The 23,112-nt window shown below is 33.9% G+C and overlaps 1 protein-coding gene across 4 annotated transcripts; it reads right to left on the reverse strand.

Moving 5' to 3' along the window:
* Positions 1-2,374: 2,374 nt before the first annotated feature.
* Positions 2,375-22,043, reverse strand: LOC129747531 (sprouty-related, EVH1 domain-containing protein 1-like). Of its 4 annotated transcripts, none has more exons than XM_055741798.1 (4): positions 21,652-22,036; positions 6,944-7,121; positions 6,709-6,877; positions 2,375-2,451 (listed from the first exon to the last, which is right to left on the reverse strand). In XM_055741798.1, exons 1-4 carry the CDS (start codon positions 21,669-21,671, stop codon positions 2,390-2,392), a joined length of 429 nt encoding a protein of 142 aa, XP_055597773.1. In that variant the 5' UTR covers positions 21,672-22,036; the 3' UTR covers positions 2,375-2,389. The 4 variants fall into 4 exon arrangements, with proteins under 4 accessions (XP_055597773.1, XP_055597769.1, XP_055597771.1 ...); XM_055741794.1 differs by lacking the exon at positions 2,375-2,451 and adding an exon at positions 6,079-6,248 and having other exon boundaries at positions 21,652-22,043; XM_055741796.1 differs by lacking the exon at positions 2,375-2,451 and adding an exon at positions 6,079-6,239 and having other exon boundaries at positions 21,652-22,042.
* Between the last annotated feature and the right edge of the window lie 1,069 nt (positions 22,044-23,112).

Genomic DNA, 23,112 nt, shown 5'->3' on the forward strand with positions numbered 1-23,112 from the left:
CTGTTTTTTTCCAACAGAAATTATAAAATAGCACATCAAAATGCATTGAAATTTTATCAGCTTTCCAAATAAAATAGTTGAAAAAAAAAATAAATAAAGACCTTCAACATGAAAAGTTGTAAATAAACTTTAAATGGCGTCTAAAAGTACCGTCTGCACCACCGAATATTTTGCAAAAAATACCATTGAATAGCTCAATTTATGATGCAACTTTCATTTGAAGACACCAAAGTGGGCCATCAACTGCTAGAAGAGTTATGAAAGAAATAATGACGATAAATCTCTTTTTTTGCGACGAAAACAAACAATGGTCGAACAACTGCACTCACATATGGAGGTAGCGCGCACTTCTAACAACATGGAAACAAAAGAACTTACCAAAGCAGGTAAAAAACACTTCTTTTTCGTGCTTTGTAGAGTGTTTGCAGCATAACTGACTTTCAAAGTTTGCAAAACTTGTTGTGACCTGGTGCAAAACTGGGTATAAACGAATACGTTATTAGATTTTTGGATATAACATGAAGTCAGTTTAGCTGCAACACTCTACCGCCCCTACTTTCATAACAGTCCCATATGCAAAAACAAGCAAGCGAGAAAATCAGCTTTTCCTGTTTTGGAATACATTCTTAAATTGTGATCACCACTTTCGGCATAAACGAAAATCGTTTCTAGATTGTCCTGAAATAAGACCTGAAATTTTCGGAATTGGGTTATTGGTAAGGTTGAGAGCACCATTTTTATTCATTATGGGACTGTTTATCGACCATATTTGAAACCTTTTTCAAATCTACTCGCACAACAGTCCCATACAGAATATTTTTTTCTCGCCAAGTTACTTTATGGGACTTAAATTTAATCATTTTTGAACAAAATATTGTGAATTTCACATTGTAAGTTGAATCTTTTTACGATTTTTGATTGCATCCGATAGTTTTTCGCTCAGGAAGTCATTCCTAAAGAAGTCAGACCTGCATTCGAAAACTCGTTTGCATCATTCGACATCAAGTGAGTTAAATTTTTTTAAATGATTCAAAGCAATAAACTAAAGACTATTTCGCCGAAAGAAGCATTGAAAAGTAACCAAATCCGTGGTATTTCACATATGGAACTGTTATTCGGGTATATTTCATATAGGACAGCCACAAATTGATATTTTTTTTCGAAATTTGTAGAACAAAACTTCTTTTTTTAAGTGTTTTATTTTGAATCCTTATGATGACCTAAAAAGACGAAAATTCATATGGGACTGTTATGCGAGTAGGGGCAGTCTACAAAGCACAAAAAAATTGTGTTTTTACCTGCTTTGATAAGTTCTTTTGTTTCCATGTTGTTAGAAGTGCGCGCTATCTCCATATGTGAGTGCAGTTGTTCGACCATTGTTTGTTTCCGATGCAAAAAAAGAGATTTATCGTCATTATTTCTTTCATAACTCTTCAAGGAGTTGATGGCCCACTTTGGTGTCTTCAGATGAAAGTTGCATCGTAAATTGAGCTATTCAGTGGTATTTTTTGCAAAATATTCGGTGGTGCAGACTTTTAGACGCCTTTTAAAGTTTATTTACAACTTTTCATATTGAAGTTCTTTATTTATTTTTTTTTTTCAATTATTTTATTTGGAAAGCTGATAAAATTTCAATGCATTTTGATGTGCTATTTTATAATTTCTGTTGGAAAATAACAGAGTTATGTAGCTTTGAAAAACGGTTATTTTTTATTGACAAAAACATCTAACCGAAGCTAACTCAAAAAATAAAAATGTTAGAAATCTGAAAAAATACATGTGTTTTTAAGTCGCATAAATGAACCAAATTTTCAATTTTGGGGAAAATCTGAAGACCCCGGCGCAAATTGTCAGATAATAAAAAAAATCCCCACGTATATCAGTTGTGATTCTAGGAGGTTGAAAATCAACCTAGCCAACTTTAATCTACAGCATTTTTTTATCTATCACCTGAGTATCCCCAAGCAATCAAGAGTCCCATGACACGGGTACGGAAAAGCTTACTCAGTCCCATCATTGATCTGAAGTACGTTCTATGCAGCTCAAAATTTAAAATCTTTATAATAGGTACTTTAAAGTGCGACTATTACGGCTCCCCTTTCTACTAACATAGATTAAAAAGTGATCAACTCGGCAACATTAAGTTTATAAGTAAAATGCCTTAATAAACAAACCTATGATTAAAAAAAAATACTTTAAAGTTCCAAAACAAATCTTATTATTTATTTACATAGTATTCCGTCTCACGACATAACTTGACGAACATAATTCCTAAAATTCACTCGGTTCATAGCAACCGTTCTCCAATTTCTCGGGCACCCCACGTTCGCCAGATCACGCTCCACTTGGTCTAACCACCTCGCTCGTTGCGCCCCCGCTCGTCTTGTTCCTACCGGATTCGTAGCGAACACCTGTTTTGCAGGACAGTCGTCCGGCATTCTCGCAACAAATCTAAATTACCAGCGTAAAATGAACGTTTTGCTGGAAAGTTAACAATCGATCTGTCAGATTTGTTTATTTTTTATTTTTGAAGGTAAAATTCAATTGAGTGGAAAATGAATGCTTCAAGTTCTTCGAAATGTTCGGTGAGTAGATGATTCTGATACTTCAGCTATTGATTAACAATAAGGCTAACGATTTGTTTTTATTTTACAGTGATAATTTTATTCGTAATCATGACTAGAAGATGATTGAACACAGCTGCTGATGGGCCACGGCAACAACCAGGGCTAAAATTTTTAGCCGCCCGATCGCTCAAATTTTTGGGTAAACTATGATTTGTTATGAATAAATAAATTATGTTGAACAGGATCATGCAAAAATTATTAATTTTGAGAAATAATATTCATATAGCAGAATAAAATATCTAAAAAAATCGAACATTTGTAGATTTCCTCAAATGCTTTTTTCAATTTCAGATTTCTCAACAATTGAGTTTGATGATCTTTCCTGCAATCAATATTGCTGCAATTTGCTCAGAATGGTCACTCAAGTAATCAAATTGAAAATAAAAACTTGCCCGGCTTAAGGATCGAACCTCGACCTTCGTGGTGACAATCGAACACGCTACGGCAAGGCCACGTCTAGGTGTTGCTTTAACTGAAATTAAAACTCGAAGTGATGATATGAGGCCTTTGGAGCCAAAGGGGTATAAGTGCATGAAAGTTTATTTCAAGAAAACACGCTTTAAAGTTGTTGTGTCTGACCATTTTCCATATATTTTTCGAAAAATTATATTTCGCTCTCGAACATTAAAGTATGTAAATAAAATTCGAAAAATCTGAAAAAATCACCAAATATAGCTTGAAATATGAAGATATGTTTGGCATCATTAACTCAAAATCGAGTATTTTGTCACTTAGGGGAGGAGCGGGCTATATGCGCCTATTAAGCAGAACACTGATTTAATCAAATATCACATCGAATATGTGTACAAAAACTATATACACGTGTGCAGGCATCTGTTTTCTATACATTGGAGTAATTTTTATGTTAAAATTTTCTTCTGTTTCCAAGAAAACGATTTTATTATAAATGTTGTCTAAAATGGCGAACCTCAAACCGTGCGGGCTAAATGCGCCTATTTATGTTTTGAACAAAATTTCTATTTTTTGGGCAATATTTCCGTATAATTTCATTGAAACTGCTAGAAAGTAATAATTTCCGTACGACAAAGCAGAAGTTTTATAAAAATCTATGTATATTATAATTTTATGGAATGAAACAAAAGTTAGGGTTGCCATACTATGGAGGCAGTTCATTCATGAGAAAAACTTTATCAAATCTGTTTTTAGATCTTCAATTCTCTCTTAAGATGTTATTCAGAGCTTAGATTTGAAGGTTCAATGATAAAAATCATTTATTAATTCTATTTAACCTGTTATTTTAGGATGGAGGCATTTTACAAACATGATGGGGGCACACAAAAACACTCCATTATTCCACTATGTAATCATTATTAAACCTCCAAAAAAGCTGAAATATGTTTAATTTCTTAAGTTCATTTGAGTAAGAAACAAAAACCTTCCTAGTTTTTGTTTTAAGCTTCTTTACGTATTTATTTTTAAAAGTCGAAATATTACATCAAAATGTATGAAAAACTTGTATGATTTTTTAAATTTTTTTGAGTTTGTAAACTCATAAAATTCTTTCATGCCTAATGTTCTAAGCGTATCACCCTCAAAATGCATTGGTCAGATAAGCTGTCTAGTCAGCCATTTCATCAAACAGTCATAGGGTCATTTAACCCGATAGGCCCATTTAGGAAACCTTTCCCCTATACCCCTTGGCTCTGAGAGCCTCATATGATTTTGTAGTTACCAGCAGGCGCACCCCCCAAACCAGCCAGTCAGACAGGGAAAAAGCACCTCAATGCACTTTTTGTGACTTAGTAAACCCCTTACAACGCACATATAAATTACATTATCAATTTTGAAGTTCATCAATGAGTACATATAATTCTCCCAAGGGAATTGGGCAGTTATTTCTCTTTGTCAGCCAATTTGTAACTTTCAAAGCCTTTATTTCAGTAAATATGTGACTTTTAGTTGCTTGGGTCATTTCAAAGTTGTGTATTGATTTAAGTTGTGAAAACAGCATGCACATTTATTTGCATTCTGTTAGGGCCCAATTTGGTAAAGTGGAATAGAGTGTGTCATTTTGCCACTTTTCTCGAAATTCAAAATCCCTGTAGTCTATGAAGCTTGCTGTTTTTGTCGAAACGAACGACGTAAATTTTGCAGAATTTTTAAAATGAGATTTAGGCATTCAGATTTTGATTTGGAATTTTGTATGAAAAAATACTAAAATTTGTTGGGGGAATAACAATTTTTTTGGTTTTTCTTGAATATTTTGTTCTCACGAAATGCAAATGAAATTCCAATATAAGAGCTTACGGAGAATTCTGGAACTACAACTTTACCAAGACGGAAAAGCGATAGGAGTAGCGAGAAAAGAGGTATAAAAAGTCTTAAAATGTTCTGATGAAATGACCGTCATAAGATTCTCTATTATTTGTTTTAAAAAAATTGGTTTAATAGAAATTAAGAGTTACCAAATGCAATGATTTTGTATAAAATTAACTTTAATCAGGTTTAACTGTCTTTTTTCTTAAAATTTTTATTTAGAACAAATGTGAACTTACAATTATTTTAAAAATCACATTTTAAATAACGTTAAGGCATTTCCAATGGTGCAGCTTTTTGGGCTGCATCAAATCCATGCCTTTTTTTAAGAAACACTTGTCTGAAGCTTGTCTGATCATTGGAGTTTTGCTTAGTCTGACAGAATTATCGCCTACAGCAAAATCGTATTTCCGCTTTTCGGGAGAGCATAACATGTTTCACAAGAATGGTTCCAAAAAAACGAAATACGCTGATCTTTTCATGATTGTGTCTTGGACATTTTTTGTTATTTCAATTGTTGAAGCATACATAAAATATGCCATAAGATAGCAAGGTTTCGAGCGACTGGTTAAGGATATTTTATCAGAACATTTAAGATTCTAAAATCAATAACTTTTTTGTTAAAATAATATTTCTAAAAACTGGATGTAGAATCTGTCAGTGCTGCTTGTTTGGGGCGTGATAACTATTTTCTAGCTACTCCTACCGCTTTGCCGTCTTTAAAATATTATTTCCATTGCGTTAGTTATATTCAAGAAAAACGAATAAAAGTGACATTTTCCAAACAAATTTTTGCGTTTTTTTCCATACAAAATTTTAAGTCCCGGGTACCTAAACCTCCTTTTGAAAATCCACATAAATTCTGTCGTTCGTTTTGACCAAAAAGAAAACATTTTAGACTAAAGGGGTTTTGAAATTCGAGAAAGATTGCAAAACGACACACCGTAATGGGCATGAACTGCCTCAACACGCCAAAGCAACAGCATTAGAAAATCGGCCCTTAGTTGTAAATTCATAAGATCCTCAAGGACTCATAAGATAGTTGTAAGCAACATACATTTGAAGGTAAACTCGCGTCATAATAAAGATCCTGTTATCTGAATTTCGCAAAAATCACAACCTTCGAGCTTAATAAAATCTTAATTTTTAATCGTAGATCGATTAACCTGTAAGCTTTTATAAGTTAACATTAGTGAGTTATGGCAACGAAATATTCAGTAAGCAATAAAAAAAACAACAGAAAGAAACATTGATCATCTATGTATAGATTGCAAAGCAAATTACACAAACCGAAACCATTCACTTGGTGTAGGTAATGGTGATGGTGATTCAAAACTAAATAAACTTACCATTTTTTTGTATTTTTGTTTGGAAACATTGGTCATATTGGTGAGCATCGCGTGATGGTTTTTTTTTTGATGAAGTTAATTTTGGGTTCAGAAGATCGGTTTTCGGTTTGTTTGGTTGTTTGTTTGAATTTTCGTTAAAGCAAACGACACCGAATTCATTATTTGGGAAAATTAAATTTTCCACATATTCGGTTCGGTTATTCGTAGAATCAGAAGCAGTATCCAAATAAAAATAGAGAAAAGAATAAATGAAAACAATAGTAGCTATATTCTTTTTTTTTTGTTGTTGTTTCATCTAAGGCGAGCAAATGTGATTAGGACAGCCTAGCGCAAAAAGATTTCAAAAAAATTGCCCAAAACTGGAACATTCCACTACTGTTTAACTGATCTCCTGTAAAGTTAGGTACTAGGAATCTGAGGTAACCGGAAGTCGCCGGTAGCCGATCGATACTCACCATCAATAAGATCATCGTAGGCACGGATGATTCCTTTGTCGAAAGCTCTCGCGTCGGCCGCAGTCTGGAAGGTAAGCCCATTCCGCTGTTTGCCGGCACGCCAGTGATGAAACGTAGGCATAACTTTGAAGTACTGCAAATCTCTATTGATAACACAACTAAGGATTACCTGTAATTTGGGGGGGGAAATATTAGTATCCAAAACACGGAAGCCATAAGTCAAGTCCGAACTTACTGTTTGGTCTGAAATTCTTTGTCCATAGATTATGTATTCGTGACCGCCACCATCCGGTGGCAGTCTTGCACGTTTGCGTATGGAGACATTTGCCAAACCACCGCCTTGCAGTGGTAACCAACCTTCAGTGCTTTCATCTCTGGCCATTACTTGGGCACGAACTCTAACTAAGAAATCACTGAAAAGATATTAATTGCATGAGTAAACGTTCAGCGTTTATTGAAATTTAATTGATTCTTGCAAATAGCCGGCTGTAAAGCACAAGTCGTTAGACTAGACCTGTAAAGCAACCCCTTTATCAAAAACCCTATTCCTATTTAAACTATTATTTCACTTGAATTTATAATAATGTAACACTATCCCTATCATAATTTGTGCAATGTTTTTTTTACCACTTAATTCACAGTCTGAAAATGAATTAACCAGCACGAAATGTCTTCAGAAGACAGGTAATAACAACAGTGGTCATTTCAACCAACCAACAGCTTTTTGTAGAATAAGGAACAAATTTAGGATATATGAAGAACTCCATGTTCCCTCTTAAGATCAATTTCAGCGAAGGATAGGTAGGTAGCAAGCATCTTACAAATGCTCAACACAACCCATAGAAAGATGTCTAAATATACAATACAGTACATTTTTTTGCATAACTCGAGAACTTTTCAACCAAATGGAACCAAGTTTTGCATGGGAGGGTATTTTGGAACATTTTTATTATGTATAATTTTTCTAAGCTTGAATCGTCATCCATATCAACTGTAACACGTCATTGTTATTCGCGATAATTGTTTATTCATACGACATACTAGCTGATTAACCCGGCCTTGTTCGAGCTCTCAAAATGGTTTGAATCCATATCAAAAGTTTCTCATTTTAAGGATTTTTGCATGCAGTTCTTTTTTAACAGCAGTATTTTAAATTCATGGATTTTTTTTTCCATAAACACTTAACCAAAAACGAAAGATAACTGCGTTTAGATGTTGTCATTTAAAAATTCCAGAGGAGTTTTGATGATCATCTACGTGAACATTCAATGTAATATATATTTAAAGATTGAATCTTAACGTCTTAATCTGTTTAATACTTTGTAGTGGAAAAACAATTTTTAGATTTTGAATATACCGAAAAGGAAACCTTTTTTCCAGAGGAGTGTAACAGATTTTTATCTAAATCTGTGAAAAACTAGGTACAAGTTTCCTGTTTGTTAGGTTGTGTGCAATTAAACTTACCCTTTTTTTATGCCTTATAAATAGTCGGGATTCGACCAGACTGAACTGAACGCCATCAGCATTTTTTCGAGGCAATTGAACTTTATGTGCAAATATTTTGATCAAGAGGCTAAATCATTGGTGTTTATTAACCAGAACCGGTAGTTTTTAATGCAAGGAATTGTTTTTAGCCTAACAAACTCACTTTATCGATCTAGAATAGGGATTGTACGAGATTTTATTTCGGTTGTTTTTAAATTTTCTAATGGCGCACACAGGGGTAAAAGCACCTAATAAGCGATCAAAATTAGTTGCGGACAAACGGTAAACGATAGACATTTGATGTCTTCGCAACATTTTTATATTTTTTGATGATCTATCAAATTCTTGAAAGAAAAATGTGATTTTTTCACCTGAAAAGGAGATAAAAAAATATTTCTTGAAATAATTAGTTTAGAGACTTGACGTCTTCACAAAAGTTGTAGATCTTATTATTATTATTTAAGCAACTTTGTTGAAGACACTATCAGGATCGCATGAAAATCATAAAAGTTATATAATAACGAGCATTTTAACAAGTAATTTTGAGTTTTTATTTAATATCTTTTTTAGTATACGATTTACAAACTTGGAATATTTTAGAAAGTTGTTCAAATTGTAGAAACACACAATTTTGTCGAACATTTCAAATACATATTTCAACTAAGAAAGGAGGAATACTACAAAATATTCAAAATAATGGCTATTTTCAATAAGTTATAACCTTAAGAGTTCGGACGAGTTCGTATAATTTTTTGAGTGGGTTTTGTTGGCCAAGTTATTGACTTTCCATTGATATATAAATTTAACATTGGTTTTGGATAGATTTTCTGTAAACTGGCAATTAATAATGAGCTTTTTCCTCTAGAAACACTTAAAATTCGAAGAAAAAACCCTCAATTTTTATTGTTTTTAAAGTAAAAAGCTCATTTTTGATTGCTAGTTTGTAAAAAATCTATCTAAAACTAATGTTAAATTTATATATCAATGGAAAGCCAATAACTTGACCAACAAAACCCACTCAAAAAATTATACGAACTCGTCCGAACTCTCAAGGTTATAACTTACTGAAAAAAAGGGTTTATTTTGGATATTTTGTAGTATACCTCCTTTCTTAGTTGAAATATGTATTTGAAATGTTCCACAAAATTGTGTGTTTCAACAATTTGAACAACTTTTTCAAATAAACCATGTTTGTAAATCGTATACTAAAAAAGATATCAAATAAAAACTCAAAATTACTTGTTAAAATGCTCGTTGTTTTTAAAATGCTCGTAACTTTTATGATTTTCATGCGATCTTGATGGTGTCTTCAACAAAGTTGCTTAAAATAACAAGATCTACAACTTTTGTGAAAACATCAAGTCTCTAAACTAATTATTTCAAGAAATAATTTTTTTATCTCCTTTTCAGGTGGAAAAATCACATTTTTCTTTCAAGAATTTGATAGATCATCAAAAAATTTTAAACATTTTACGATGACATCAAATGTCTACTGTTTACCGTTTGTCCGCAAATAATTTTGATCGCTTATTAGGTGCATTTACCCCTGTGTGTGTGGCGTTCGGTTCGGTCTGGTCAAAGCCTGGCCAAATGAAAGTGATGACTTTTGTCCCGACTATTTCTTGGCTCTAAATTTTTCCAAAGAGATATGATGACAATAAGAAAAGGGGATCAAGTCTCTCCATTCTCCCCTATCGATGCTATAAGGATTTTTTTCAGATTTCTATTAAATATACAGTTTTTTGTAGGTTCAAAGATAAGGTTTTTGAAAAATGTTGAAGAATTTACATCCACTATGAGAAGACTTGATTCTATGGTCCTAGGCCTTAAAGGCTTAAATTTTAAGTTATTTTAGATTTTTAATTTGAATATTCAGAATTGGAAACTTGCATTACTACATTATTCCGATGTTCAATTATAAAAATGCATATTATAAATCTGGATTCTGCATTATTTTTTGTTTGTTTAGATTAAAGTCGTTTTACCATTTTTATGGCACTCGCGACTTTATATCAACGTTGCAGTTGGCGGACAGTTATTGAGAAAAATTATCCGCTACAACTGTCACAGAGTTCGATGTTAGCTCTTGGGCTCGAACTCGCGGACATCAGCTCAGGAGGCAACTGACTTGCCTATGTCACAACCCTAAATTCTGCATCTGGAATTTTAATCTAACAGGAGTTTCTTAACTTGAATATTTTGTGAAGATGAATCTAGAATGCCATCTTTGGATCAAAATACGAATACCCTTTAAAACGAATACCGTAAAATGAGGTGAATAATCTACATAAAGAAGAAAATCGTTAAGACTCGATTATCAAGCTATCTACAAAACATTTTTTTTATTTTTTTGACCTATAAGCTTTTTGATTTATAAACAGCATAATAGCAAATATGTCGTTTGGATACACTACAAATAGTAATGTGTCATTTTTAGAAGTGAAAGATACATGATTTTGCCGAAAAAAGTAAAGGAAGAAAATACCGAAAAAAAATAACTCAGAAGGGTCCAAAAAATACACCATCTATCTAAAAGTACAGTCAATACAAGGAGAGCCCGAGATTTCAGACTACCAAATACAAAAAAGAGATGACCAAACGATCTGTGTTCTACAATGGACTGAAACTGTATGACAGCCTACCACGAAGCATCAAAGACAGTTCAAACTTGAATATTTTTAAGAAGCTGACAATAAATTACATAAAACCTACAATTTGAAACAAGGACTAATCCTAAAAAGGATCATACAATAGTGATGAAGATCTGACGGAACATCAGATAGAAATTTGTACGGTGATGGACATACGCGGGAGTAAGACGAACAAGTCGTACAGAAATTGACAACATAAGTAAACAATACATATTATCCCAAGGATAAACTGTCCCTCCTTCTTCAAAAGATACGTATGGGGTGGAGGAAGGACCCAAATGGGCCTGTGGGACCATCACGAAAAAAAAAAAAAGTATATTGTAGGCTGTAAGAGTTGAAATTGTTCCGGAAACATTCACGATTCACCCCATTTAAGGTAAATGATTTTCGGTTTTGTTAATCAAATACAACTTGCTAGTTTGTATAAAAAATTGATTTCAAGACTGATTCATTTCTAATAATGAATCTGATTTAAAATTCTGAATTCTGAATCTTGTATGAAATATAATAAACAAACAGGAAATCGGTTAAAATGGCTGTAATTTAAACTAATGAAATGATAAGTGAAATAAGTGTTTACTCCTTACTACAACAAAGAGAAAAGTCATGTGAAAGTTAACTCTTGATGATCTTAATAAATATTTTTAATTAATGGTAAAAAAACAATAAATGAATCTGAATCTGATTTCTTCTAGATATTTCAATTTTGTTATAGAATAAAGAATGTGAATTCGATAAGAAATATAAACAAATATCTTTATACTGATTTTCAAAAAAAAATTATATATTCAGAAATGTGTATCTAATACTGATACGGAACCCAAATAGTGTTTGGATTGTAAATTAAACTGTTCTTTTTGTTTTTAAGTTTATTAACTTCAAGATCGTAACTCATGCTTAACCAAAATCAAGGTTAGGCATTTTTAACTGGATGCAGAATTCATAATTTAGAGATTAAAAATTTGGAAAATTGATATTTTTTTTCTAAAATGTAATAAAATGTCAAATCGGTCAATATAAATTCGTGAATTCGAAAAAAATTCAACACGTGTAAAATTGATAATCTATAAATGCATATCAGGGCATATTTGAGAAGAAACTACGGTGAATCCTTGCACCCATGGTGTAATTCATACACGCAAATAAAAAAACAGACTGCTTGGGATTGACATTTTGACGAGAACATAAATAATCAATATTTTTAATACGAAATTCAGCCCTGATTCGGGTTTTCAGAATCCAAAATGTACACCTTGAAATTCACTGTAGAGAAGTGACAAAGTATTTGAAATTCAAGTGCAACTTGAATAAAATAGTGTGATATTTGAGTACGATGATAAGAAAAAAAATAAAATGTACTCTTAAAATCCGCCTTAAAAAATCCAGCGCACGATTTGCAATATTTAGGTAATTGTGGATAGTTTTCCACTTTCACCTCTTGTTCGTTAGCTTCTTAAAAAACCAAATCGCCAACCCGACCTAATCAGTCCCACGACAAAAACAACAAATTTTCCTAACTTTTCTCAGGTCCTATACAAGCGCGAGAATTTTAGCGAGCAAAAGGCTGCTAGAGGTTCTCACTCGGTCGCCGTCATCGCCTCACAAATCGTTCGCCACGTTACCCAAATTCCTCTACTCAAATGTAAGGACGGACTTATTTTTGCTTACGGGAAGGAACCTGTCTCATTCGCTCTCACGAAATGGCACTGGCATATTGGCCTATCCCGAAAGGACGACCAACTAACTACACATAGTGGATAGGTTGAATGGTAAATTAATTTTTGCCATACCATACACAAACACATATATAAAACACCTAAAGGTTTTTATAAGCCAAGCGGTGTGGTGACTGACTTCTTTTTATGAGGAGCACACTCTATTTCATTCATGTTTCTTCTCTATGATGGCGCTGCTGCCTCGTCGATACGAATATCCTGAATGGAATCAAAGAGAATAAAGGACGACGATATGGATACATGTTAATCGACTGAGACCTTCGTGCACTAGGTCTAAACAGCCAGCCAGCCACCATTCGCTGTCCTTCAAAGTTTCGCATTTCCCTGCCGAAGGAAGGGAAACACAACACTTTGGTGCGAACGATAAAAGTCGATGGTGAAAATATTATCCAGCAGATAATGATCTTTTTTTTTTCGAAACGGAAATTTTGTTCCGATATTTCTATAATTGGTTCTTGGAAGCATTATTCAAATTTTGTGATCAATGGACAAAGGAGGAAAAATAAAATGTATGAATAACAACTAAATTTCGTCTTAAAGCAGTCATTCAAATATCACGAGAGTTGGCCATGAGAAAAAAAAGTGATCGGTTGTGTTTATGACAGCTCCGTGAAAATTATCTCGATAGATTTTTTTTCGACTATGGAAGCGTTATTTGAAAAATTGAAAAATACGAAATTGGGCCATGTGAAGAAGAAAGAAAGATTTGAAGACAAGTTCTCAAGAAGTGTTCTGTTTTTATTCAAATTTGGTTATGGCGTTACTGAAACTCGCTTCCGGTAAATTAAGCGCTACCAGATCGGCCAACAAAAGAGTCCTGTTATCCTGTTATGCTACCTCGGTGGGCCCGTTCCGATCTATTTTGTATTAGGATGATCTTATACATTAGGACAGCTCATTTTTTCTTGTTATTTCATTCTACAACATTTCTCCCTTTATAATGTTGATGATCAATGGGATTTAGGGGATTTAGGAGTATCGTTAAGACCTCGCTTACCGAATATTTTATTTTATTTATTTACATGGTGTTCCGTCTCACCTCACGACATGACCTAATGAACGATATTCCTCCCGAACCGAATATATGGTCCCCTTTTAATCAGACCAGACTAACTGTATTGGAGGTTACCCGTACAATTTGTAAGAATTCAAGAAAATGGACACTAACGAAAAGCTTAAATGTGCTATAAACGTAGTGATCGTGTTAGTTCTACCTACAGGGTCCGGCAATTGAACTGCTACAAAACTTTAGGAGTGATTATTACGAAGTATACAAAACCGAGTTAGATGACACCTTGTCACCTTGTTAACATTATGTCTAAGATGTCAGAGGATATTTTTGTTAATTTTGTAATCAAGTGTTTTTTCGTAAAAATAGTTCTTGAACCTTAACGTAGTGCTTTGATAGCCTAGTTCCGGGCTGTAGAAAGACATATTTCGTGAGTTGTCCAATGAGTGTATGTATTTTTTTTATTTTGGCTCGCACTTGGAAGATACCTGGAGATCAGAAGTACCCAAGTATAGTATCGTGAGGATCGTCAAGCTACAGTGGCGATACCTACCATGGTGAAGATCATCATCAAAATGCACCCTGAGAGAATTTCTTGGCGTAGTAACACTAAATTGGCAATAGATTTTAATACACTCCGGATCAAAATCGCCGTCGGATCTTGGAAGATGATCTTAAGGCCAGCCTTACAAGATCCTAAGATTTTAAGACCTCTCGTTTGAACAGAAGCAAGAGCGGGTAGAAAGGGTGAAGGCGCAGCTTACGCGGTCCGCGCATGAAAAATTTGGAGAATATCGCGTTTTCCGCCGATGAATTCGTCGCCGTTCAGCGGTTCGTAAAAAACAGAACTACAGATTTTGGTTGCCAGAAAGATCACGGACCTATGCAAACGTATTAAAGGCCACAAGACGACGGAAATCTGTCTTATTAAAGGTCTGGGTCGGAATCGCCCGTACTTTCCTGGTGAAGATCAACCGAACACCCTGAAGAAGTGTAGATCAATCAATTTACCTATCGAAAATAGTTCTACGGCATGTCCTCGAACTGTGGACACGTCCCAATTTTGGTTTTGGTTAGTGGTTTTTCAGCAGAACTTCACATTGGCTTACCAAGGAAAGAGGTCTCAATTATTGTGTGCGAATTTTTTTTTCGAGGAAGAATTTCGAGTACGGAGTGGTCGAGAAGTTCGCCGGACCTGAACCCTATGAACTTGGCTGTCTTACGTATACAGAAGCCCGAAGTCTACTCCACAAAACATGGGTTGGAAGTTCTGAAGCGCGATCTAGTTGAGTCCTGAGATAAAATACCATAAAAACCACCTACGGTCTTTTTAGAATATGTGCCTTGAGCTTCTGCAGCGAGTGGTTAAGCTCAAGGACAAAAAATCGAAAGGAGTCAATGGATTTTGAAAATATGATCTGTTTTGATGTAAATCGTATTAAATTTGAAAGAAAAAGTTTTTGTTTTGATCAAATTATTTGTTAGTTCCAATGTAGCACTTCAATTGCCGGACCCTGTAGAGTTTATGAAATACCTTCATACATAAAGTTCGACGTTATAAGTTGAATATCCCGAGCAGACTTTGATGCCTTAGCAAGCAGTAACCAAAATGAGCTAGAAATACCAAAATGATAGCATAATTTTGTGTAGTAGTTTTCACGATGGCAAAATTAGGTTCCATTGAAGCATCAATTTGTCCGAAAGGTTATATCAAACCAATACTAGAATAAGGCATTGAGAGCAAAATGAATGCATTTTTTTGGTTTTGTTTTTGTTTCCAAGATAACAAAACAAGGCATCACCAAGGTTTCATTATTTTCATCGAGTAGAAAAGCGAGATGGAAACGATACCATGATTTGGTATTCCATTTTCTGCAATAAAAAAAAATATGAAAGAGTCGAAAATTTGATCGACCTGGAAACGAACATACAATTGATAATTGGTGTTTGATTTTTCAGTGATATCACAACAAGGCATCATCAAGATATTATTAATTTTTTTCATTTCGGCGAAAAAACAACAATAAGAATCAATTCAACTCCTTTTTTTTCTTAGTTTTCATACAATAGTAAACTAAGACCAAATCTAGGTTAAGAGTTGACAAAACGTGTTATTCTCAAAAGTTCAAATAAAAAAATCTTAAAATACACTTTCCGTAGGGTTTGATTGGTATGCTTGAGAAAAGTAACCCTTCATGCAATGTGTATGTTTTACACGCCTAACGGTTCTTTCTTATCAAAAATGGTATTTATGTACCTTTGTATACTCCTTTGGCTCCAACTGTCTCAAATTTATTTTATTAATTATCCATACATACTTATTTTAACTTTTTTTAAACATCATTAGTGTTAAGTTTTTTCTGATTAAGTGTTAAGTGTGATTTTTTACATAAAATTTTCTAAAAATTGATATGTCCTCAACTATTTGAAGTTTCTAAATTTTTACTTATATTTACTATTAAGCATATCCTTAAATATCTTTTTTTTAATTTTAGAACTAAAATTTTTCTTTAATAGTATATAGTAAAAGACATAAGTGCTGTTAAAATTTTACCTCAAATAAAAACCTAAGGACAAAGACAATAATCTCTACAATCAAAACCTTTCTTTGAAATATTTTATAGTGCATTACTGACGAATTTTTCAATTTATGAGGAATACGTGTTCTGTATAAAAATATTGGTTTTCCTGCTTTTGAGATATCAATAAATGATACAATTTAAAAACCGGCTCGTTTCTATGAATTTTAGATAAAATAACGTGTTTTTTATCCTTTCTCAGAGATTAAAATGTAAACAAAGAGTTTTAGTACAAAAAATATAAAAACTGATAAAAACTAGTTGCAACTTCTTTCCATTTAGAATATTTGTAGTCTGGAAGACATATTCTATATGTGAATTACAAATTTTAAAGTTGTTTTGATAACCTTGTTCAGCAGTTTTCTGTGAATTCTTAAGATGTGTCATACGACGTAATGAAAGCTCACGCGAGATATATGTTCTGAAAGTCTTCAACATATCTAATGTATATACATTAAATATGTTGAAGACTTTCAGAACAATCTCAAACCATTTTCAGGTTTTTAACTTGATGAGAGTGCACCCCAATAACAACACATCAATTGATAATAATAGAAAACGTTAAAAAGGCAAGAAGCACTGAAAGCAAATTCTCTTCCATTATTCTTTAAGTTAGGTGTTATTGAATGTAAACTTATTGCTGTCAGAAATTAAATCAGGCATTCTGCACCTTATATAAAATTGCATTGAGTGTAGTTTTATATGGCATTTACAATCCAACATTTTTACCAATGCTACGTACACTGAATGCTGAACACCAAACGAATCTTTGAATTTGTGTTCATCACTGAAATTTATTTTAAATTATAATACTGTTTTTAATTTAGTTTTGATTTAGTAATTTTTATATACCAAAATAAATCCTATAATAAACTATTTTCATACTCATGATTGGGCGACTGGAAATACCTACATTTAGCTTTGAACTCATTTTTCATTAGTATATAAATAAAAGTACCGATACGACATAAGCAGAGTTAAAAATCGGCGTCGTATAATTTGAAATCCCGATAGGTATTCATAAACGCAAGGGGCTCCAACCCGAACTCTGCTGATGTTATTTATGAAAAAAAAAATGGCGAAAATCTCCTTTTAGGGACTTTGCTGCTTTTAAAAAAACCGGCAGATTTCTATGGAATGTTTTAAAATTAGCATGTAAAATTCATCACAAATCGCTTCAAACCTTACATAACCTATTTGAGTGTTTGAAATGCATCTAAGACTTAATTTTTAACGAGACAAAATGTGTTGATGTTTTTACCAGAATGCGGATTTTTTCTCTCCAGGCAAAGCATGCATGCACATTGTGTCTGAAACTCAAAGATCATTTGCATTTTTTTGTTTTATAAGAGTGAAAGGGAATGAAAGATCAATTATCAACTGAATTATACAGCTACAACTTGACTGGTTTCATCTGACGATTTGGCATATTGATAAGGTGTCGGGGAGATAATCAGAAGACTCGAGTTCGATTCCTAGTCGAGACTCTCATTTGTTAATCATAAAAAATCGTAATTTTTGTAATAAATTTCACTGCCAAATATATATGTACCTGCTCCTTTTTTTTTAATATACGTGTGGGTGACAGAAAACATGTTTATTTAAGATTGGTAAAAATTAGGAAAAAAAATTCTAAGGCAGGAGTAAGCAACCGTTTTGAAGCAACGGGCCAGTTTGAATTTGAAATCTTTCCGGCGGACCGCAATCTGCTTTACGTATTTTTTATAACGACACGTTTTTACAAAAACGTAACTAAAAAAGGAATATAAAACGAACTCATGTGTTCAAAGAAACAGAAAATAAATCTCATTTAACATCTCTAATTCTGATCATGGTTGAATTGTTAAATTTTTTTTAATCTATTTGTACTTTATCGCGAATATGCTTCTTTGAAACAGAAACATAATTCGCTCCCCTTTTTTTCACTAAAAATGAAAATTTTTGAAGGTTTTTATATGGTTCCTTAAAAGGTTTGAACCGTTTTCTAGAAAAAAAACACTATTTTTGTCGTACGGATGGTACTTTTTTCGACATCACTTAAATTGAAAAATCTTTTGAAGCTAAATCACACGAACACGATAACTATCATTCAGAAAAACATATTTTAAGGAAATCACTGTCTTCTCAGCGTTGGACGTTGAATCTTTATTGAAATTTATAAACTAAAGATCCTTTTTCTTGTGCGCATTTTCGAAAAGCTCTTCACAATTTTAAATTCGGTCCTCAAAGACCTGATTTTTACTGCAAATGAAACTTAACTAAAAAACTGTTTATATGTATTTGAAATTCCGTTTAAGATCAGAGCAGATTTAAAAAATCACAGAAAAAATAATAATTTCACAAATTTTTAAGCAAACTTTGTCAATGTTACAGTTAATATTTTTGATTCTTAAAATTTTTACAGACTTCTAGAATTTTCTTAATTTATTTTAGACACCACTAGAAAAGGCTTTCAAAAGTTGTTTCATGAAGTTCAAGAAGTTGAGGAAATTGTATTTACGATATGATTTGAATTAGTCCTGCAACGCAGACAGCGGTAAAGTTAGTAGATAATAAAAGACAAAAATGACAGAATTATAAAATTGATAAAAACTATGATAATTCAGATCATTATAAATTACAAAATTCTATACCTAACTGTCAAAATTGACAGTTGCAAAGATTTACAAAAATGATTAAAATGACAAAAAATCTTTTAGACATTTTAATAAGTTTTATCTGTCATTTTTCTCGTTTTTTGTCATTCTTTTTTATTATTTTGGCCTGTGCAATTAAATCAGAATTCATATTCCAAATAACGATGTCTAACTATAATCAAAAAAACGATGTCTAACTATAATTAAGGAAAACAACATATTTATAAAAATATAAACTAGAAATCCAGATTAGGTTCAAACTTCCTAATTCTAATTTTTCAATTTTATTATTTTGGCCTGTATATTAAAATCAGAATTCATATCCCAAAATAAGGATAAAACGTTGTCTAATTTTAATTAAGGAAAACAACGTTAAAAATGAAAATTATAAATCCAGATTAGGTCCTAATTTCCTAATTTTTAAATATATGTTCTGAAAATCAAGGACCATAATTTATAATAAAAATAAGGACGAAGTTCAAAATTTAATTTCAGTAGCGGACTCAAATAAGGATTTACAACCTTATTCCGAATGCTGAACAGTGCAATTTGTGCTACCATCGGGCGAACAACTTGGACATTTTTTCCGGAATTTAGCCCTTGGTGAGATTCTTCCTTATCCTACAAAGAATTTAAGCTTGCCTTAGACGTTCGATACTCGACTGATGTAGTGAAACTCAGGGGCAGCAAATACATAATTGAGCAATCCACGCATTGAATATCCGTATGCCTATGATGTAGCTCCATGAAAATTCCTTCTTTTATTAATAATGTTTTTTTTTTCGAAATAGCTGGCATTTTTTTTTTAAATTGGATGAAAGAATAATCTTATAACGCTTTACCAGCATTAACTGCCATAAATCTAAAGATAAAAAATTTAACTTTAGTTTATTTTCCAAATTAGTCCTGTTCAGGATGAGGAGTGAGCAAAACATATAGATTCAATTAATAGACTTGTATGTGTAGGTAGGTACATATTGTTCCCGTCTCACGAGAAACTAGCGAGTTTTAATGCATGATTCGGTGATCTGGGTTGGTGAGCCTTTTCTCGCTCATTTTCACACACTGTGTTTGTGTGTAGTGAACGAACAACGAGGCGAGGGAGAATTGCACACTCTCGCGCACTCTTCTCCTGCGACAGGGCACTTTCCTCTTTCATTCATAAAATTTTGCTGATCATTAATATTTTTAGTATGGCCTTGCTCACGGCCAACAAGCGCCCCTGCTGCCTCTTGGCCGAATGTGCTGATTGATATTTCCTCCACTCAGGGCGGGGCTAACATTTGCGGGGGTATAATAATTCTACCAGCCGGGGTTTTCGTAGTTTCCTGCATCTAAGGCTATCATGGCAATTTTCAACACCAAATAGGTATATGATTTGATAATCTAAACTTCCAGGACAAGGAACGATATCGTATCAATCTTCTCTCAAGATATGAAAACTCTCCTGAAGGACTAGACAAACCGTGGCTCAACTGGTGAGAGACATCCAACATCCTATTTCTTCATATCAGTCAGCCATTCTTAAGAATAGAAATCAATAATTGACATTTTGAGGAACACGTTATGATGTAAACACGTAACATTTGATGAACATCTAAATATAAGTTTTAAAAATAAAATAGTGTTAACAGATTTGCATGGGATATTTCATAAATATGAATGTAATCTTTGGGTAAAATTAATCTCATACAGCTGAAATCAAGGCTGTACAGAAGTATGCGTGCCATCTTCTCTACAAGTGAGAAACCGAGCCTGGAGTGTTCGTTGCGAGTTCATATGGGTAAGCGAGAAAGAGCAACGGTATAAAATGGCACTAATGGAAGCTCTAATTTTCTCAATGAAAACCCATAGTTCTTATTTTTTCATTCATAAAAAACTCAGATGTCACCACTTACTTATAGCATGGTACACTCTACATTCATCATTGCTCACTATAGTGAAAGAAGCTAGGGTTGCCAATGAAATTTGTGAGATACTTCAAAAATTCTATATCAATGCGTTGGTAGACTGATCGCTGATGTTCGGTATAACAATTCTTCTGGAAATTCAAGCCTTTTTGCATAGGGGTACCCATATAACTTTTTGACTCGTGATGTTGTTGGACTCGCGCTGTTCTTCTGATAGCTGAGAAGTTGCTTGGGACAAATTTATAGTACACAGGAGCTATCACACTTCACACATCAAATTTGTGCCTTTTGAGTGTATAGGGTTTTCCACTAAATATTTTGACTCATTGAAAAGGCTAACACTGAGAGCTGCCAATGAGAATAATAGAGAGAACTTCCCAGCGAAGGAAAAAAAACTTCGATTTTGCCTAGGACCACATCCCGTCAAGTTCAACTTATAATAATGAACAGCACTAACTTTTCTCTGGAGCCTGCACTCGATCCACTTGGCTGACTACTGATGCTACCATTGACACTATCCAGTTTGGCCAGGTTTCTTAGTAGACCCCAGGCTTCGCGCCTTGAATTAGCATTTAACAAATTTGGTCTTGCCAATTTTCACTTTCCTCCCAATCTTGCAAAGGCACACAATTGATTTACATCCACTTTTTCTCTTGTATTATCTTCTCACTGTTCACCCTCAGCAGAAGCGCTCTGTGCGCTTCATACCTTCTAGAGCTCACCCATCCTATCCCATCCCATCCACCTGCTGCTGCTTCTGCTGCTACTTCCTTCCTTCTGTTACACCTCTTCCAGTGAATGCTCAATTATTGCCAGCACACCACCACACGTATAGACCTAACTCACGGAATCCCACAAGGAGGATCTAAAAATTTTCCCATAGTTTTCCAACCAAGCACATCCAGCTATTTGCAAGCCGTTTCCACAGGACACTTACTCTTCATATGCCTCGGTCATGATTCGATATCTCAAATATACTAATATTTTGCGGTAGTAACACTGTTTTCACCATTTTTGTATCTGTACATGGGCCAAAGCGAAAATTTTCGTGTGAGAGACGATTAGTACTGAAAGATTTCTGCTGCTCTTCTTGCTGCTGCGTTTTCAGCTACTACACTGACTCTTGCCTCAGCAGAACTTGGTTTGCGATGATGCCTCAATGAGCGAGCGTGTTGCTGCTCTCTGGCACACGCACTGGTGGCGGTGGAGCATCTAGATAGAAAAGCATCGGCAGAGCGACCAGCACAGCACAACAGTTCATTCTCCAAAAAATTCCATTTTTCGCTCTTCTATTCCTGTGCTCTGCTGAATAGTCTGCTAAGCATGGGCTGTTCGAAAAACTGACTGAAGCGAATAGATAATGGGACGAGAATCAGGCGGAAGAAACTCCGAGAACTGGCCAAATTCGAGCTTCTAAGCTCTCTTACACTCCCGCGAGCTAGTCGTGATGAATTTGAGATAAAATTTCTGCTGGGTTAGTGTCACTGGACGTCGTGTGACAGGTATTGTCAGTTGACGCTATCGACGCAGGGATGCATTCATGGTCCAAATGTGTTCTTCTAGACAACTCTGGATTTCATTATCCAATATTCCAATTTATATAAATGAATCCCACGGACACTTTCTTCTTCAGATTTGAACATAAAATTCTAAATAAAACCACAGATTCTACTTCCGCGAATTATCGTCATGTGCGTAGTTAACTTTCAGTTTGCTGTTGAAACCTAATTTTGGTCTCCGTTTGCTATCATTTTGGACATCAAGGTCTGTTTCTCGACTAGTTTCTCGATCATATCTCCTTTACGAGTAAACAGCACTCCACATTTTAAAGCAGCTACGGATAAACCCAGATTATGAACGCTATTGAACACGTAGTTAATACTTGGTTGTAATGTAGCAATTGTACTCTCGATATTGAAGTAACCGTAGTATAATTGATTTTTATAATTGATGCTAGTAGATGACATTTTCTGTATAGCTCATTAACTATATTTACCAACATTCTGATGTTTTTAGCAATCTCACCTGCGTCACTAGAATATCGGGTTGAACATTGTCATACACTCCTTGGATATCGGTGTTACAAGCTACTAAAAACTCTGTGGTTTCTTTTTTAGGGATTTTCAGCCTATTTGATGATTTATCCCAACAAATTCTTTGTTTTGTAAAGCCAGTTGAATCTCATGAGTATGTTGGTGAAGGACTAAGATTTCTTTTCCTTTTCTAAATCTTGCGTGGCGCGTAGCAAAGGAAAAGGTTGTTTCCGAATTTGTAACACTCCTTTATTCGTTCAAAGTTCAGTGCGTTTCAAAAATCTACGATAGAAACATAACTTTGATGAAAAGGACTAAAATTCGATGTTTCTTTATCTCACGTTTAGTAACTTCTCCTATTCGCT

Source organism: Uranotaenia lowii, chromosome 2 (assembly GCF_029784155.1).
Source record: "Uranotaenia lowii strain MFRU-FL chromosome 2, ASM2978415v1, whole genome shotgun sequence".
NCBI classification, from domain to species: Eukaryota; Metazoa; Arthropoda; class Insecta; order Diptera; family Culicidae; genus Uranotaenia; species Uranotaenia lowii.

Bases quoted from the DNA above. Each gene is read 5' to 3' on its own strand.
- LOC129747531 (XM_055741794.1), bottom strand. From the start codon at position 21,671: ATGACCGAGGCATATGAAGA. The intron at 6,878-6,943 runs GTAAGTTCGGAC...CCCAAATTACAG, and splicing joins AAAGAATTTCAGACCAAACA to GTAATCCTTAGTTGTGTTAT. The intron at 6,249-6,708 runs GTGAGTATCGAT...AAAAATGGTAAG, and splicing joins CTACGATGATCTTATTGATG to TTTATTTAGTTTTGAATCAC.